Source organism: Leucopleurus acutus, assembly GCF_964270905.1.
Source record: "Leucopleurus acutus genome assembly, chromosome: 13".
NCBI classification, from domain to species: domain Eukaryota; kingdom Metazoa; phylum Chordata; class Mammalia; order Artiodactyla; family Delphinidae; genus Leucopleurus; species Leucopleurus acutus.
Window position 1 is genome coordinate 10,922,404 of NC_139155.1, and position 19,384 is coordinate 10,941,787.

The 19,384-nt window shown below is 34.0% G+C and overlaps 1 protein-coding gene across 1 annotated transcript in view; it reads left to right on the forward strand.

The window, feature by feature from the left end:
• The window catches only part of CDH19 (cadherin 19), a gene marked incomplete at both ends in the record, with an annotated part of 49,600 nt that extends 30,561 nt beyond the window's left edge, over nucleotides 1–19,039 (forward strand). Inside the window, 3 exons of the mRNA XM_082852785.1 lie at nucleotides 12,998–13,112; nucleotides 15,379–15,630; nucleotides 18,549–19,039. Of these exons, the coding sequence (XP_082708911.1) occupies nucleotides 12,998–13,112; nucleotides 15,379–15,630; nucleotides 18,549–19,039 (858 nt within the window). The remainder of the gene's footprint in view (nucleotides 1–12,997; nucleotides 13,113–15,378; nucleotides 15,631–18,548) is intronic.
• Nucleotides 19,040–19,384: the final 345 nt, after the last annotated feature.

The window sequence follows — 19,384 nt, forward strand, 5'->3', positions numbered from 1 at the left end:
TACTTTCTTCCTAGTACATGGCAATGACCTTATTTTAATAACATGGAAAAAGAAAAAATAATATGGGCATTAGGGCTATCATGGCTCCTGGATTGTCACGGTTTCCCCCATGTTTTCTTAGATGTTACATGTGGAATCAGACTAACTTACACTCATATATCTGGTCTGAAATTTACTGGGTAGGCTTCCTTCAAGTACAACTAAAACAAAGCACCAAATATTAATACATACCTCCCAGGGTACCAATACAAACTTTCAAAAGTGCTGTTAATTTCTTACTCATTCCTAAAAGTTTGATAGTAATGTGTGAACGTTTAAACTTAATGGATTAAGCTCTCAGAAAATATTTGCTTTAAAAGATAGTAAAGCATATCTTGTGTAACTGAATGGTTTTTATGTAGAAACCATAATTAGTTTAAGTTTTATATCTATATAAATAAGTTTCATAAAAATATTACAAAGGGTAGTAAAAGTTACTTGTTTATCATAATCTTGACAACGAAACCAAATGGTGCTGATAAGTGAAATATTGTTAAGAGCATTCTGTTTAAAATTTTTCAGAGGGAATTTTTTTTATTAAAAATAAAGAATAAATAATCAATAAAATAAGGAAGTGGCTGCACCATCAAAACATAAAATGAGAACTATACATGTCACATAGTGTAAATTCTGGCTTAAGCAGAGAGAAGATGAAGAAACAGCATATACTTCCCCAGATGGCAAACAGGAAAGTTGGGTGGTGAAAGCAGAGAGGAAAGAATCTCACCTTTTGATGAGATGAGAAAGGGAATGTAATGAGAAAGAAGAACCTTTTGCAATACACCTCTCAGCCTGAGGTTCCCCAAAGTTAATTGCTAAGAATAAAATATAGAGAATATGTAATTTAGAAAATATTGGAGTAAGAAACATAAAACTTCTTAATAGTAAAATCTGAGGGGATACTTTGTGCCAAGGACAATAGACTTGGTGTGAATTTGTTTATACTAAGAATCCCAAAGTGAAGTTCACTCTTTTTTCTCCCACACACTCTCCTTCCCCACACCACACACACAAAGAAAAGTCCTCTTTGATGTTCAAAAAACCCAGAGCCATGCTAGTTTAAAAAATAAATACATGTGCGTTTGCATGGGTACACATACATACACTCAAGTAAAAACAAAAGAAAAGAATGTAACCAATCTACATCACAGATTTATAAATGGGCAATGTTAAGAAAAATATATCTTCAGAATTTGTATCCGTTTCTGTGTACTTTAGACACGACCTATTAGTCTTTGATTGCTTTCATCGTTTTTGGTACAGCAGTATGTTCTAGGCTCTGCCACTTACCAATTTATTGCTTCCTAGCTGCACATTCATCCTTCACTACCTGCTTAAAAAGAACTGGCACTGTGAAACTATGATAATGGATTGGCCCATTAGAGCATTTTTTATTGTGAGTGCAAGGTTGAGTCTTGTCAATAAAGGGCACTGAATGCACATTGCAGGAGGAAAAGGACTCCTCTTCCTCGTTCTATGTGTGTAGCATTTTTGCTTTTCCCTTTCTCATGCTGAACGGTTAACCAGCTAACTGGATGTGTGGAAATACATGTATTGCTTTGCCTAACCACAAGCACAGTTCCCAAAGTCCCAAATGTACATTCCCTTGGCAACCGTAGGACTCCAGCCCAGGCCAGAGGAGGTCTTACAGCCCTGCCAGTGTCGTCACTGTGTGCTCCAGGCCTTGCACCTGCAGTGGTCTCCCAATTCCCTCTACATTTCCAACCACCAGCCCACTTGTACCCTGGAGGATTATCCATGTTTGCCTGGAGAATGTGGACTGGTTCTAGCCCAGTAAATTCCTTTGCCCTGCGTGCAAGATGCCGCAACCACACCTCCTCCAAGGACATCTGAAGCTTGTCTCCCTTCCACATTTGTCTGTCCTTAGATGATCTCACTGAACCCCAGAGTACCCTTTGGAGTTCTCATTACATCTTTATAGTTACTCCCCTATTATAGCTTAATAATTCTTTATATTAAACTTCCTTCATTTAAATTACTGTCTCTCTCAATTGGAAATAGACTGATACATAGGATCATTTTATATTTCCTGTTCAAGATCTCAAATCAGTTATTTTTCCAAGATTCTGTGATATTTTTAGTGGAGAATTATAGAAAATGTAGATGCAATATCTAAATAAAATTGGGATATCTGTCCATGTAAACCAAGGAAAACCCTGCTCTCTCTTTCTCTTACCCTACTATCTTAGCTCTCTTCTTCTCTCTCTCTCATATTTTTAATAGTATTGAAGACCACTGTAAGGAAAACTCCATCTCATTTTGTTATTTCTTTGCAAGTTTCTTTATTTTCTTCAGTTATGTACAATTAATATATTTTAGAGAAAGATAGGTATGATAATTTTCAGAGGTCCTCTTTAATTAGAACACTTATAAATATTTAGAGGTAAATAATTTTTTCTCAAATTGCAAAAGATAATCCCACTTATATTTCAGCACTAGTTAGGATAGTTCTGCCATAAATGTGTGTACAATATATACGTATACAGCTATGGCAAATAACGTGGGCTTTCTGACCAAAATACTTCATCTAAATGTCTAATAGAGACTTGAATCCTAGGACTAGTACAAGACTCTCTATTCTTAAATGTAATAGAATTAATATGAAAAATATTATAAGGTGATGATACCCAAAAGATAAAAAATCAATTTTACATATCACACACTCTCAGAAACTTAAAAGACAAAGGATGAAGAAGCAAATTCTATTTAAAAAATAAAATGATTGAAAACAGTGTCAAATTTAGTAAATGTTTTCCATTACAAGTAAATATATTCACAAATCCTATACATTTTTGGTATATCAATAAATTTTAATTAAAAATAAAGGTAAAAGATAGAGGGAAAATAATTATTTGCAAAAACTGAAAAAAAAGTGCTTCTGTTATTAACATATAAGAGGGCATGCTGATTGATAAGAAATCATCTTATTAAAAGCTGGTTCCTTGATACTGATGTAGTAACTGTCTTTTGGAAATACTATGAATAAATTTGTCAATAAATAAATATCCGGGTACTTTGTATCCATTACAGATGACATGTTAATGATTTGTCAATATGAATGTTTTCTCTAGAATATAGTGGTCCTATTGAAGTTTATCCAAATCATTTTCTATAATATGTATTACTATAAATTAATCTATTTTTCATTTTTATCAAAACCACATTTTACTGTATAGTCTTTTATAATAGAATCTACTACTAATATTCATAGGAAGTGAACATTTTTAATAAATTGATTTATAGAAAACATATTTGTAAATTACTTATGACTATAGAAATACCAAGTGAGTATATAAAAATGAGTATAAAATATAATTTAAGCATATAGATAATTTTACTTAATTTAGGAAAAACAAACAAAATGAAAGATGTTTTGAAATACCAATTACCTAATAAATCACCTTAAAACCAATAAAAGAAAAGCATTCTTTCTAATTAGCTCCTAGATTATTAGAACAACCAGACTAATGAGTCTTGAAGTAGCACAGTTTGAAATAATTAGATTCCAGAACAATCAGTGTCATCCTGTAAAAGCAACATTTTCCCTTATCTTTATTTTGACATCAAGATTATCAAATTTTTAAAACTTGGGTTCAAAAACAATTAGGGAAAAATGCTTTGAATTGTGAAACTTGTTTTTTAAAGCTTATAATGTGACTATGTGTATAAGAATTCATGAGATTTTCCATGAGCTTTGCTGGTTCGCTTTTTATAGTGCAGATCTATGAATAAGTAGGAAGGGCAAAAGTATCGCATTTTAAAATTATTAAAAATTTTCCAAACAAATTTCAACAAATATATCTATATCTTAAAACCATGTTCTATTATATATACAATATTTTCTTGATTATCTCAAATCGGGATTTGATTGTTTTACAAACATTGGTAATTTGTTAATGAATTTATTTTGAGATACTGAAGATTGCTTAACTGTGCTAGAACGTCAGAAAACTAAACAACAAGCCATTTTCTTTCCAGCTAATTATCATTCTTGGCATCAAAGTGACCACAGAGTCAAAAAAAGAAGTACTTATTAACTCAGGCTTCTCTAAGTTTTTTTTCTCTTTTTTGAGTGGCATTGTCTACTACACTTTTTTTTTTTTCGGTACGCGGGCCTCCCACCGCTGCGGCCTCTCCTGTTGCGGAGCACAGGCTCCGGACACGCAGGCCCAGAGGCCATGGCCCACGGGCCCAGCCGCTCCGCGGCATGTGGGATCCTCCCGGACCGGGGCACGAACCCACGTTCCCCGCACCGGCCGGCGGACTCCCAACCACTGCACCACCAGGGAAGCCCTCTACTACACTTTTAATTTAGTCTTAAGCAATACATGTACACAGCTTTCCAATGATAACTGTGTGTATTTGTGTAAGTTTGATGGATTTGCTTCTCTTAGCATTTGAGAAAAAATGAAAAGGATAGCAAAATAATTTTTCTTCCCTTTATTCTCTACCTGTTGTCCTTTGTTTTTTATTTGTTGTGTCTTGTTTTGTTTCATGTTTTTGAGAGACAGAGTGGTCCTTTAGAGAGGATTGCAATGAACGTTTGTTTTCTAGTGTTAATTTGGGGCATGGTATGGACTGATTGGTATTTTTTATTGTCTAAAAATCAGTTATGTAATTCAAATATGTTTCCCCTACTGTGGGAATGAAACATCAATAACGACAGTTAAGCAGCAATAATAGAAAGATTGCCTGGCGTAATAGCAAGAGAACTTGACTAAACTCATCCACACTAACTGAATTCAGTGATAATCTAACCATGCTGAATACTGGTCTCCTCATATGAAAAAGAATGATACAACTTTTGCTCTACAAAAGGGTTAGTAAAGATAAAATACTTAAAAAATACTATTAAATGAGAAAATTGGTAGAATTGAACTTTATTCAAAGTAATTTTGTAAATACTAACAGCAGCAAACATTTAAGAGTCGTGTCATACATTACAAGTTCTTTACATGGGGCCCATACCCTTCTAAAGAGATTCTGATGAGCTATGAGTCGTCTGTGTACACTGGATAGTGCATAGAAACAACACTGTCTGTCACTGTATATGCAGATGAGGGTGGAAGCAGGTTAATGTCTCTCATTCAATGCTTAAAGGAAACCATTACTTATAAAATAAAAATTGAAAGTTACAAAAACCAATATAAACATATTATTGATGTTGGGTTTTTTTTTTTGGAGTTTTTTTGGTCAGATTCTTGATTTATTTTGATTGGTTTGAAACATTAAGCTTTTTTTTAAATCTCTGGAGTAATAATTCAATAAATTGCATTTATCATTTTTCTTTCTTTAAGTTAATATTTGTTTACCAAATTATTTTATTTCAAAACTATTGTTTGAAAGACAATGAAATGATACCTTTGAGAATGCAAATCAAGAAAAAGAAAGAATAATTAGATAAACAGGAGTAAAAATTAAATCTCTGTTTTATAATATGATATTTGTGTGTTCTAATAATTTGAAAATCTGGATGATATGAGCAGTATTGGGGAGAAGATACACAAATACATTTAAATTCTCAAGTCTTTTCAACAAATTTTACTGTTGCAAATGGGTATTCATAGGGAGGAAATGGAAAACTCTACCTTAACCTCACACCTTATACAAAGATTATTTCAAAATGTATCATATATTTAAATGTCAACCTAAAGCAACAAAACTTTTAGAAGCAGAGGAGAAGAAATTCTCTTCTATGGCTAGGCAAAGAGTTCTTAAATATGTCACCAAAAGCCCAATCCATAAGAGAAAACATATTCAGTATTTTTAGGAGAATAACAAAACAATATTTTAAAACCTATTAATATTTTCCTTAGATATAGTGATATAGTATACACATAATGTAAAAATATGTGTAAACTTTTCATTTGATGCTAAGAAGTCCTTTGAGAAAAACTTAAATTTTGGATTACAAATAAAATGAGTCAAAATGCAGACATAATATAAATAGTAAGAATGAAATAGTGTACTCAAATCAATAGTCAAAATCTCACTTAATACTGAAACACACCTGGTAGCATAATTTAAAACAGTAATGAGAAAGGAATTCCTGCTTTCCACACTATCAATGCATAGTGTTCTGAAGCTTAGGTCCACACAATAATATATAAAATACATACAAAACAGAGTTACTGGAAAGAAGAAAATTTATTTGAGAAGATAAGATTATCTAGTAAAATACTGACAAATAAATATGACAGAATTTTAAATTTTCTTAAAGGCACATTTAAAAATATTTTTAAAAGAGGAGAGGTTGCTATCCAACAGGCATAAGGTTTCCATTAAGCTGGGTGAATAAGCTCTAGAAATCTGCATGCGACATTGTCTCTATAGTTAGCGATACTTAAAAATGTGTTAAGAGGGTCGATCTCATGTCAAGTGCTCTTATCACAATTAAAGTTTTTAGTATGTCAAAGAGAAACTGATGAAATTAATTTTAATGTTTATTTGACACAATATATACAGAATATTGTGATTTTCACATGTAATGAATTAAAAATCAAAAGGGATATATTTTATATGTTTTCTCATACTATGAAAATCACTCCCATCCCATTTCCCACAGGCTCAAACAGCTGGACAAGATGACAAGTTAAAAGGTCTCCTATATCTATCTGCTTTGGGTAGATAATAACATTCATTATAAAAAATCAAAATACCAGAATAGCTGCACTGTATTCTGGAGGAAATCAGACATTTCCTTAATGACCTATGTGGGTAAACAGAAGTTTTATTTCTCTTCTTAGTGTGTAAATGGCCAGAATGGGGAGGAGAGGAAGGAGAAAATTTTTCATTGGTTTGCAAAATGTGAATATAATAAATGAGCTGACATTAGGGCAATTTGTCTTTTCTGTTTGGTGTAAATAGTTATTTTTCAAATTAATGATTCCCATTATCTTGACTTATACCAAATCTCTTTTCCAGAAGTAAAGTGTAATAGCAGTGATTTTTAGATTCTTTCATACCAATACACTGTCTAATGTAAAGACATTTACATTGTCTCCATGTAAAAGTATTCTTTTGACTAAATTTCTGTGATCCCACAGTGTGATCCCTGGTTTCTCTTCATCTTCCTTTCTCTCTTGTGTCCTATACTTTTCATTTGTTTCAGACTCACTCTTCCTGCTATCCTCCACAAATATGTCTTAAATACAGTTCATATTCAAGTGACTTCTAGATCTTTATGCCAGTTCTTTCTCTTGTATTTTAAGCTATAGGTCCAACTAATTAGATGAAATACTTACTCGGGTGTCCTATGGTCACACCAGATTTGTTCCCAAGCCTGCCTTTTTTTTACAGTGTCCCCAGCAAAATTACTACAGTTCACCAAGTCGTGCAAGAAAGACAAATGGATATTATCGTTAATTCTTTCTAGGCTTTTATTCTTTATATCCAATCAATCATTAAGTTCAGTTGATTCCATCTCCTAAATTTTTCTGTCATCTGTCATCGTACCCTATCCCCACTCTTACTAAGCTCACAAGGGCCAGCAACACTTGCGCAGTGAACCTTAGTTCTGCTGAGGGACGTTCCTGTAAAATCAAATGTTGAATTACCCGATCTCACAGCCGACATGCAGAGATATACTACGGTTGTTCATTAGTTATCGTTAGGTAAGCCTGTAGGCACGTAAACCGCTTCTATGACAGTCAGTTTTAAGTTTTGCGGCAATGGTCAGAAGAATATATTGTGTGCCTTCTTAGAAATGATAAAAAGACCTTACTTTGGTGACATCGACCTACCCTTAGAGAAAATTGGGGACCTGGGAAACTGTATCTCCATCTGGAAGCATGTTGTACCATCTTCAGTTTATGCAAACACTTCAGTAATTTATATGTACTTTCTCATTTAAAGTAACTTACATCCTATCACTGATTGTTGCTGTCTTTTTGTATAGCACATCCAGGAGTTTTGTTTACCAACCGGTTGCTCCCAAGCTTGCTAACTAGGTCTTCTATTTTCATACCCACACTAAGGATGTCCATAGAATGAGCCTTTTAAAATGCAAAACTTCCCCCAATAATTTGGGATTCTAAATAAAAATACTTTTGTCTTTCCCAGTTTAAAACTTGTGAGTGGCCATTGGTGTGAAGTCCAAACTCTGTAAAATGCCCTCCTTAAATAAATGTTTGTGTGGCCACCAATCAACTCTGAAGTAAAATCTAATTTCAGTTTAGATGCCAGGTCCTCTGACCCCAAAAGTTTGAGTATTATGTACTTTAGGTGTTTTATTATATGCTTTTATTCTGTACTTTAGGTATTAGGTCCTTACTCAACACTCTAAGTTTGCAGTCCTGCTTCTACCTCTATTCCACTAGAATGTAAACAGTGGTGAGAGAGACACTCTTGACCCCAGCCACCATGGGACACCCAGACCTGAGATGACATGGCATGTTCCAAGTGTCAATGAAATATTTGTTAAATGGATACATTTGGGATATTAATTAGATATTTTCATAATTTAATTTTAAATTTATATATGATGTTATGTGAACTTATAAAGAATGATTAAAATTTAATTTGTCAAAGGAAAATAAAAACTAAATATATTGCAATAAAAATCTAATAATGTATAATTTGTAACAGAATATGGGTAGATTTCTATAAGTTAATGGCAAAACATTGCAATATCTACGGCTTTTAAATACATCTAATAAAATTTTGTGAAAACTTATTTTTTTAAAACAGAGTAGCTCTGCCTCTGTCTAGGACCAAAATATTAGAATATCATGAGCATCTCAACATTTTTCCCCTAAAAACATTCTAAACAAAGAAAGAAAACAGACTACAGACTCAGTTATCTTGTGGCTCTATTATTTTATTAATTAGCACTTTGACCTTTTGAACAGGTGTTCAACAACATTTTTGAATTCCATAGATTTATTTTTTCAAACAGATCTGATTTGGAATCTGATTTGGAAGTACTATAAGAAGTGACGGTCTTAACTAGATAAGCAATTTTGATAAGATTTTTAAAAATCCTTCCACATATTCATTTACTGCAACTCCTACTTTTTGGTTAATTAATATAGCTTGCATTGAGAGAAATTATTTATTAAGCACATTTCAGGGAATTAATAATTTACATCAATTGATACTCAGTACCTGTGTATTGATTTATAGTTTATAATTCAATTTATAGTTCATAATAATTCAAAAATGTGTTCCTCAACTAACCTTGGAAGTAGATTTCACTGATATCTGCCATTAGAGGTAAGGAAACAGACTCAATTGAGTTGTTTGCTCCAAATCACAGTATATAACACTTGCTTATTGACTAGCTTTCAAAAAATTGCATGTTTAACAAAGGCCATACCTATAGTTTGTGGAGAAATGAGTATTGGACTGATTTAAAATCAGGCTATTTAATCTGGGAATGACATTTTAGTAAGCTGGTCCATGGGTGCCTCTTTAAAAAAAAAAAAGCCATAATGAAAGGTAATTAATAGAAGGAAAATAATTATATGTCTTCCTTGATTATCTTTAAATATCTTACAATTTTATTTGTCAATTATATCTAAATAAAGTTGAAAAAAGACTCTGGGGGGCATATATACTACTCATATTTCACACCAGCTGTTGCATCAGCTTACATTCAAATTCTGACCCTGCAATTTTACCTACCTAAGATATATAACTGACTTGAAACTTAATATAAGAAAATATAAAATTGGGACAATGATAAGGTTTATTCCACAAGATTGTTGCAAAGATCAGCTATGGTAATATATAGAACAAACCCCGGCCAATAGGTAAGTTCTCAGTGAAAGGTGGTTATTGTTAGGTTCTCTATGCTTACAAAATATATTTCCATTGTAGACTTCAAAGTAGTATAGACAGAAAATCACATGTACTGTGTCAGAGGGAAATTGGACAAAATTCTGCCCAGAGAGCAAAGAGAAATGAAAAAGCTACAGTTTCAGAATTTGTCAAACACAGCTGTTCTTTGTATGAGCTTTGCATTTTGATTTCTTTGCTTCTCTCATAAATGTATAAGGCCAGAGATAGGATCCAGGTAAGTAGATATAAGTATATAGTTTAGAAATCTAACCAATGCAACAAATAGGGATTTTTCTTAGAATTTTATTTGAAAATTAAAATGAAAAACTTTCCATTGTTATATTAAAATAAAAAATCAATATCCTCAGTCAAGGCTTGAAGGAAGGGCTTCCCTGATGGCGCAGTGGTTGAGAGTCCGCCTGCCGATGCAGGGGACATGGGTTCATGCCCCGGTCCGGGAAGATCCCACATGCCATGGAGTGGCTGGGCCTGTGAGCCATGGCTGCTAAGCCTGTGTGTCCGGAGCCTGTGCTCCACAACGGGAGAGGCCACAGCAGTGAGAGGCCCATGTACTGCAAAAAAAAAAAAGACTTGAAGGTATATTAATGTTGACCCCTTTTTAGAGATTTGCGTTTTCAAGAAAAATATACGTGTTTGAGGTTGGTTCAATAGAATTAATGATACCCACTATGTGACTGATTCTATTATGTCAGTGGGTTCCTATTTTTGTAAAGTGGTGGAACCCAATAAAACATATGGAAACCCAGTTTACAAAGCAATTTATAAGTGGAGGTATGTTCATTGAAAAAGGCAGGAGAAATCTGTACATATTCCATTTACCTATACATATGTATAGGGTAGTTTGGTTTTTTTTTTTAACATCTTTATTGGAGTATAATTGCTTTACAATGGTGTGTTAGTTTCTGCTTTATAAGAAAGTGAATCAGTTATACATATATATATGTTCCCATATCTCTTCCCTCTTGCGTCTCCCTCCCTCCCACCCTCCCTATCCTACCCCTCCAGGCAGTCACAAAGCACCGAGCTGATCTCCCTGTGCTATGCAGCTGCTTCCCACTAGCTATCTACCTTATGTTTGGTAGTGTATATATGTCCATGCCTCTCTCTCGCTTTGTCACAGCTCACCCTGGTAGTTTGGTTTTTAAAGTATTTTAAAATATATACAAAGTCAAAATCTCTCTAGTGTTCTTGAGCCTTCATACAGGAAAGGAAAACATTTTCAACATTTAGTCAGAGGCATGTGTCTAAAACAGAAAGTCAGGTAGTAAGATAAATTATTCCTTGTCTAAACATCAAGGCTGCATATGCCAACAAGATAAACGTGATTTTTTTTACAATTTGCTATCCATCTTAATTGAGCAAATATATATATAACAAGATTACTCACAGTATTCAGGACACCATCCTATGCAAATCCCAACAAGACAATGTTTTCCCGAAGAAAACACGTAAAAATGTGTACTGCTTATATGACAAGCACTTTGACAAGCTAAGACATTGAATCCTAAAAGTTAAGTATTAGTATCTCCATTTAAAAAAAAAATGTTATTGGAGCATAGTTGATTTACAATGTTGTGTTAGTTTCAGGTGTACAGCAAAGTGAATTGTCTGACGGTCCAGTGGTTAAGAATTTGTGCTTCCAGTGGAGGGGGCACAGGTTCGATCCCTGGTTAGCGATCTAAGATCCCACGTGCAAGCCGTGCAATGCGGACAAAAAAATTAAAAAGTTAAAAAAAAAAAAGTATCTCCAGTTTTTAAGCTTAGAAAATTAAGTGGTAAAGGCAGAATTCAGAGTATCAGACTTCCAAGTCCTTGCCCTTCTCCCTGGCTATACAAAATCTTATAATAACCCAGAATAAAATAATTATCCTCATACGATGAACATTTATTATTGTAGTCATGAATTGAATCAAAATGTTTTCTTTTATTAGATTATTTAACATTACATGATTATGATTTAATTAAGAACGTGTTATGAGGGAAAAGATAAATCAATGTAGAGAAATAATGTACAAATTGCATTAGTTTCACAAGGTTCTTTATGCATGTGGGGAGATACCCTTTGAAGTGTAACATTATAAATTATGGGTCTGTCATCTTGTAACTAAGGATATTTTTGTTTGACACATTGTTAAAAGCACTTTCATTCTAGAAAATTCAAAGCAATAACTTCTATAGTCAATTTACTTTAATTTCCAGAATTAATCACAATCTCATTATTTGATCTTGACAGCACATCTCTTTTTTGACAATAATTAACTACTTGACTGACACTTTCATGTCTTGAAAGCAAAGAACTAATTGTCGTTTGTTCATAGTTGCATTATTTCACTTTTTTATGATCTGAGATAGAGAGAGGGATTTATTTGACGTGGAACACTTTTCCTATAATCTTTGTGGGTCAAGGAAATCATGTACATTGCCCCTAAGCTTTAAATGCATTACTTCCTCAAATCAATTTAAAAGCTCATTACTTTAGCAAATACTCTAGTAAGACAATAAGCTTACCACAGCTATGCTGTCAATATAAGCAGGAAATATATAACTTCAGCAAATCATAATGGTTGGTATTCAGATAAGAAAGGGAGAAGGAAAAAAGGAAGGAAGGGAGAAATCCAGGCAGGAAGGATGGGAGGATGTTTTCTAACGAACTTAGCTTATGGAAATCTTCTCCTCTGTTAACAAGAGTTTATTTATTATGTAATATTAAAATGTTCTTTTGAAAGGAGCAAGTAAACATATATATATATATATATATATTTTTTTTTTTTTTCTGTACGCGGGCCTCTCACTGCTGTGGCCTCTCACGTTGACGCGCAGGCTCAGCGGCCATGGCTCACGGGCCCAGCCGCTCCGCGGCATGTGGGGTCTTCCCGGACCAGGGCACGAACCCATGTGCCCTGCATCGGCAGGCGGACTCTCAATCACTGCGCCACTAGGGAAGCCCCAAGTAAACATATTTTTAATCTGAAAAAATATTTTCATATTCTCCACCAGTTTGAGATATCCTCTGCAATATCCATAAAGATTTTGGTAAAGCAATTTTAATAAAAGCTAATAATAAGAAGAATATAATAATGATAATGATCATTTTTCTGAATAATAATATAAAAAGCTTATCCCTATTTTTTTCTAGGTGATTCAGACCATCAGTGCAGTGGATAGAGATGAATCCATAGAAGATCACCACTTTTACTTTAATGTATCTGTGGTAGAAAATAACTCAAGTTTTACAATCATAGATAATCAAGGTAATGCCATTCACTCATAATAACTTTCTATCCATTCTTCTTCGAGAATCTTGTTTAATTTTAAGGAAATTTGTAACATTACTTTTTATACTATACCTGAAATATGATAATGTTGAGAAATAGAGCAAGGAGTGGCAATGGAAATTGGAAACAAAACTCAAAGTAGTGTCCTAGGAATATCATTTCCCCATTTCCCACTGGATTTCTTTAAATTAGAAGCACTTTTTCAAGTCATCATTGGCTATAGGCCCCTGTAAAGTCTGAATGACCTTGCAAATATAATTGCAGTTCTGACACCATGGTTCCTTTCACGTCTTCACATAACTCAAACTTCAACCCATGTCTGGGGAAGAAAATGATATATAATCATGTTAGCTTGATTGATTGAAAGATAGTTGGAGTCATTAATTAGGAGCTATAAGTATTTGGAATTGGCTTAAGACTATGCTTTTTCCTTCAAAACGAAGTGATTATATCAGCCTGAGAACAAAATGTTCTAAAGGATTTTGTACAGAGGGACAGAATTCCTTTTCCTTCCATATAGAAGGGGAATAACTTTTTACAAAGCCACTCTGTTCTTTTTTCCTTCACTTCAGTAAAATATTTTTTTGTCATTACATGGATTTCTATTCTAATTTTGCTTCATATCTCAAAGATATGAAACACCGTAGGATTCATTACTCAAGCATCTATAACCAAACACCTGCAGCTGTCCTTCCTTACAACTGAGTTTAAGCTCCATATAAGGGGAGATCTGTTATGGGAGAATAAATGCAGACACGTTCTTTTCCTTTTGCCTTTGTCAAATTCCCCAGTGAAGGAAACTCAAATAGATTTAGGATTTAAAAAAATGCAAATATCAATATAAGAAATAAGCTGTGGGTTAGTTTTGTTTATGTAAATATAAAATAAGTTAGTGGGACAAAATAAATATATTGAAATATAAAGAGAATAATTGATTTGGTTTAATGTTTGCAGTTACAAGGAATTTAATGAAATACATACCAAAAATATATAAACTCTCTCACCTCTTCAATCTGCCTAGTGAATAAAATCACAAGTGTTTTATAGACTTCAAGAGCATGATGGAGAATTAGTTTTTAAAAGGTGATTTGGGAAAAGTCATAAGTAGGCATACATTTCAAAAGACTTCTATTTATTTGCATTTGCCTATTTCAAATTCTTCCATTTATATATTTCCATTTATTTGTTTGTGTCTTCTAAAATTTGTTTGATTGCCACAGAAAATATTTCAGGGAATGCCAATACCAAAAATCAAAGTCAAGGGCTTCCCTGGTGGCGCAGTGGTTGAGAGTCCGCCTGCCGATGCAGGGGACACGGGTTCGTGCCCCGGTCCGGGAAGATCCCACATGCCGCGGAGCGGCTGGGCCCGTGAGCCATGGCCACTGAGCCTGTGCGTCCGGAGCCTGTGCTCCGCAACGGGAGAGGCCAGAACAGTGAGAGGCCCACGTACCGAAAAAAAAAAAAAAAAAAAAAAAATCAAAGTCAAGTCGGGGGTAAACACTAGTACTGAGACACAATAAACTGCCCTGGAAAAGACTATTTAGAATAATTTGGGATTGAGGGAAAAGCAATTTCAAATGTGTTGAAGTATATATTGTTTATTTTTGTTAATTTTTTGAATCTTCTGTCTAGGTAAATTAATCAGTACTACCAAGGTTTAACGATTCTCTGAAATTTAAGTAGAAAATGGGTTAATAATGTCAAAGTGAAATGAAACATTCTAATAGAATCTTTTACACCAAGTAAAATGAATTATTTTGTCTTATTAGTAAATACATTATTTGAGATCACTTGCTGTGATAGGGAGATGACTTGAAAATCTTGTGTATTTATAGTATTTGTGAAAATAATGAGTTTCTACTAGAAAAAGCACTGTCATGAGTATTTAACCCAAATGAAACTGATACTGTCAATATAAATTTAATGCTAGTACCCCCTATTTACTATTGATATCTAATTAAAATGCTGTTTTCTTTTCTGTGTTCCACATGTACATTTCATATATTTATCAAAAAACATTTTGGAATTGATTCATATACCTTATCTAATTTTTAAATTGGGATTTAGGCAATGTCAAAATCAATAATGACTTTTTGAGTTGATCTCATGTCTTTTTTATCAGAAATTTGCTCTTCCCTATTTGAACTTATTTGAGCTCTACACTGCTGCCTCTAGTACAGTTAACTGGTATGAATTTCTTTTGTATTATTGAAAAAATCATGCACATGGATTTTTGTTTTAGATAACACAGCTGTAATTTTGACTAATAGAACTGGTTTCAGCCTTCAAGAAGAGCCTGTCTTCTACGTATCCATCCTAATTGCTGACAATGGAATCCCATCACTTACAAGCACAAACACCCTTACCATACACGTCTGTGCCTGTGATGACACTGGTAGCACACAGACCTGCAGTAATAAGGATCTTATGCTTTCCATGGGATTCAGGACAGAAGTCATAATTGCTATTCTGATATGCATTATGATAATATGTGGTAAGTTGTGTGAACGGAGCATATCTTCATTTATTGACAGTAACATGATAAATATAGAAAAGAGTTAATTCCATTATAATGGTATGTGTGGGCTTGTGTGTGTGTCTGCATTTAATTGCCCTTCTTAATGTGTTACAATTCTAAAATCAAGTGGAGTGAATGAAAAATAGAGTGAATATGCACTTCAGGTTGAAAATAGTTGATCCTTGAATTCTATGAGTATATGAGTATACCTGTGCCCATCCTTTTAAGAGTGTTTTGGACACACACATTGTAACATATGTAGCAATATAAAAATTAGTAATAATAATGGTGAGATTCCATTGAGTGCTTATTATACTCCAGGAGACTGTCCTAAGTGCTTTACAGAAATTATGCAGTTTGATCCTCAAGATAACCTTAAGAAGTGGCGACTATTATCACCTTCATTGTGTAGATGAAGAAAGTGAAATTCCAAGAGTTATATGGTTTACAAAGGGTCATGCAGCTAGTAAATGAAGTGCTAATATTCCATAACACACCTCTATCCAACCTGATACTGCAGCTCACTGAAGCCTAGGAGCATTGAGGAAGTAAATGTTAAGATGAAAAAATGTAAAAGAGAGGGTCTTACTTAAAGTGCTAAACACAAAAGAAATAGTAAAATAGCTCCACCTGTTTTTGTTTGTTTTTGTTGCTGCTGTTGTTTTCACAAGGAGATAAGTTATTCTCATTTTACGGATGAGGCAAATGAGGCCCCAAATGTTTTAGCCAGGCTTTCAAAACTACATGCATCTAGCAAAACATTTTCCCTTTCTTTAACATACCAGTATATATAATCTAAACCCTTCTCTTGCTTTCCCTCATAGCTTCATATCAAAGCCAACACAGCTTTACAGAGTGTTGACAGCAATGGTATCAGCCATGGGTTCTGGAATCCCAAACTCACTGCTCGAAGGGACATACAAAATGTTTCAGGATTTGCTTTGCCTTCACTCTTCTCGTCTGTCTCAAAGCTTTCCTCTTTTACCATTCAAAGTTACCCTTCATTTCTACCTAGCTTCAGTTTTTCAAAATTATTTTTAATGATCTTTGATCAAAAACTGAATTTAGAGCTACATAGCTAGATATCAGAAGCAAGAAGTAGTAAAAACAGTATAATGTTTGCAGGATGCAAGTACTAAGTTACTCACTGGTACAGAACTAAACCTAGTCCCGAAACCCTGCAAGTAAATACCAAGGGCAGCCTCACAGTCAAGGGCACGAGTAATACTGAGAAGGTGGGAAATCAGGGTAAACCAGTAGTCAGCAGTTTCCTGTGAAAGTTTCAAGAATACGCTCTTCAATGTTCATAGATTGAAAAATTATTTATTAGATCCCTTTCTATTTCAACCATATACCTCTGCTGTATTAAAGTACAGTGCCAGGATTCAAACACGATGGCCTTATTTCAAGAACACTATTTCAATTTCTTTAAATGTAAAATTTATATAAAATATATCCTAATGTATTTCTCTTTGTGATAATATTAATGACATTACTTCCTGTTTTAATTCTTATAGATGAAATGCTGAACAGCTACATAAGATCCAAGATTGTGTAAGGATTGGCTATCCATGAAACACACACAAACACACACATATACACACGCACTTTTCTTTAAAATTTAAAAAGGCATTCTGAAATTGTTCTATTTCTACACAATGCTAAAATTATCTTATATAATTGATCGATGTGGACATACCAGTGTTATGATTCAGAAACCTGATAGGTTTGGAATTTCTGAAATTAATATGGTATAACAAAGCACGGCTTCTGAACCAACTTTCTGGTTTTGAATGCCAGCTTTTTGTTTCCTAGCTGTGTGACTCTGGGTATGTGACTTAATCTCTCTGCACTTCAGTTTCCTTATCTTTAATAGAGAATTATAATAAAATACAGGTATCATAACTAATCAATGAATAAATGTAAAGCTTTCAGAAAAATGACTGGTACATACTTTGTAGTCAATAAATATTAACTTAGAAAATAATTATGCCACAGAATTTGTCTCAATGGTGAAAAACAAATCAGTTCTGTGTGCTTAACTTCCACTAACATGGATCATTGGTTACTGAGATTGGCAGATGCATATAGATTCTGCTTTGTTCCGTTTTCAATATATAAGAAAAATATAAAATTTTTAATCTTAAATTGATCATCATAAACAATTCACTATATATATATATATATATATATATATATATATATTTTTTTTTTTTTTTTTTTTTTTTTTTACGGTACACGGGCCTCTCACCGCCGCGACCTCTCCCGTCGCGGAGCACAGGCTCCGGACGCGCAGGCCTAGCGGCCACGGCTCACAGGCCCAGCCGCTCCGCGGCACGCGGGATCCTCCCGGACCGGGGCACGAGCCCGCGCCCCCTGCACCGGCAGGTGGACTCTCAACCACTGCGCCACCAGGGAAGCCCAATTCACTATATTTTTATGATGTTTTTCTACTTTAAACCATCAGCCAGAAAGATTGTTATACTTCCTTGTCATTCTGCAAGTCCCTTCAGTAAATTTTCAATAGCAAATATATCTTTTTGTCTTATAATCAGAAAATCGAAGCTTATGTCTTGAGCTTGTAACAGAAGCAAGAATTATATAGTTTATTATAAATAACAATATTTAATAATATCTTATATAATATATTATGACATAATATTTATTAAATAGTACATTATATTTTTATGTATAATATATAATATAAAATATTGTAACATACAATATTTAATAATGTGTTTAGTATAAATATATAACATACTAATATATGATATTTATTATATATTTATAATATAATAGTAATATTATGGGTAATATGAAACATATGTATTTATAATATATAATATTGTATTATATTTGTGTTAATTAATGTTCTTGTATGCTCTCTTTGACAGGGTTTATTTTTTTGAACCTAGGTCTGAAACAACGAAGGAAACAGACTCTATTTCCTGAGAAAGGTGAAGATTTCAGAGAGAATATATTCAGATATGATGATGAAGGTGGCGGAGAGGAGGATACAGAGGCATTTGACATAGTGGAGCTGCAGGGTGGCACAGTCATGCGGGAACGCAAGACTCGGAGAGCCACCAGGGTAGAGATTCGGAGCCTGTACAGGCAGTCTTTGCAGGTTGGCCCAGATAGTGCCGTATTCAAGAAATTCATTCTAGAAAAGCTCGAAGAGGCTAACACTGATCCCTGTGCCCCTCCTTTTGACTCCCTCCAGACCTATGCTTTTGAGGGGACAGGGTCCTTAGCTGGATCCCTGAGCTCTTTAGGGTCAGCAGTCTTTGATCAGGATGAAAACTATGATTACCTTAATGAATTGGGACCTCGCTTTAAAAGATTAGCATGCATGTTTGGTTCGGCTATGCAGTCAAATAATTAGGGCTTTTTTATTAATAAATTTTTTTAAATGCTAATGTGTATTTGGGCAAACTGGTAGTCTCTTGGTAAAGAGTTGTATACTCCGGTTCTTGGGAAAAAGGAAAAGACCCAATTTATAATGTTTTCTGATATTCTTGGGGTAAGTATCCCATGGTTATTTCAAGCTACCCATCCATTGTCACTGACTGCAGGTATGGGGAAGTGAAGCTAACAGTCAGCTCTCGGGTGCCAAGGCAGGCCAGCTCTAGTGTGCCCCTGAAATACTCCTCTGACATTTTTCCAATACCATCCAATACAAATTCTCAAAATTTTTGAAAGTTTAATGTGAAAAGGGCCCTGATCTAGA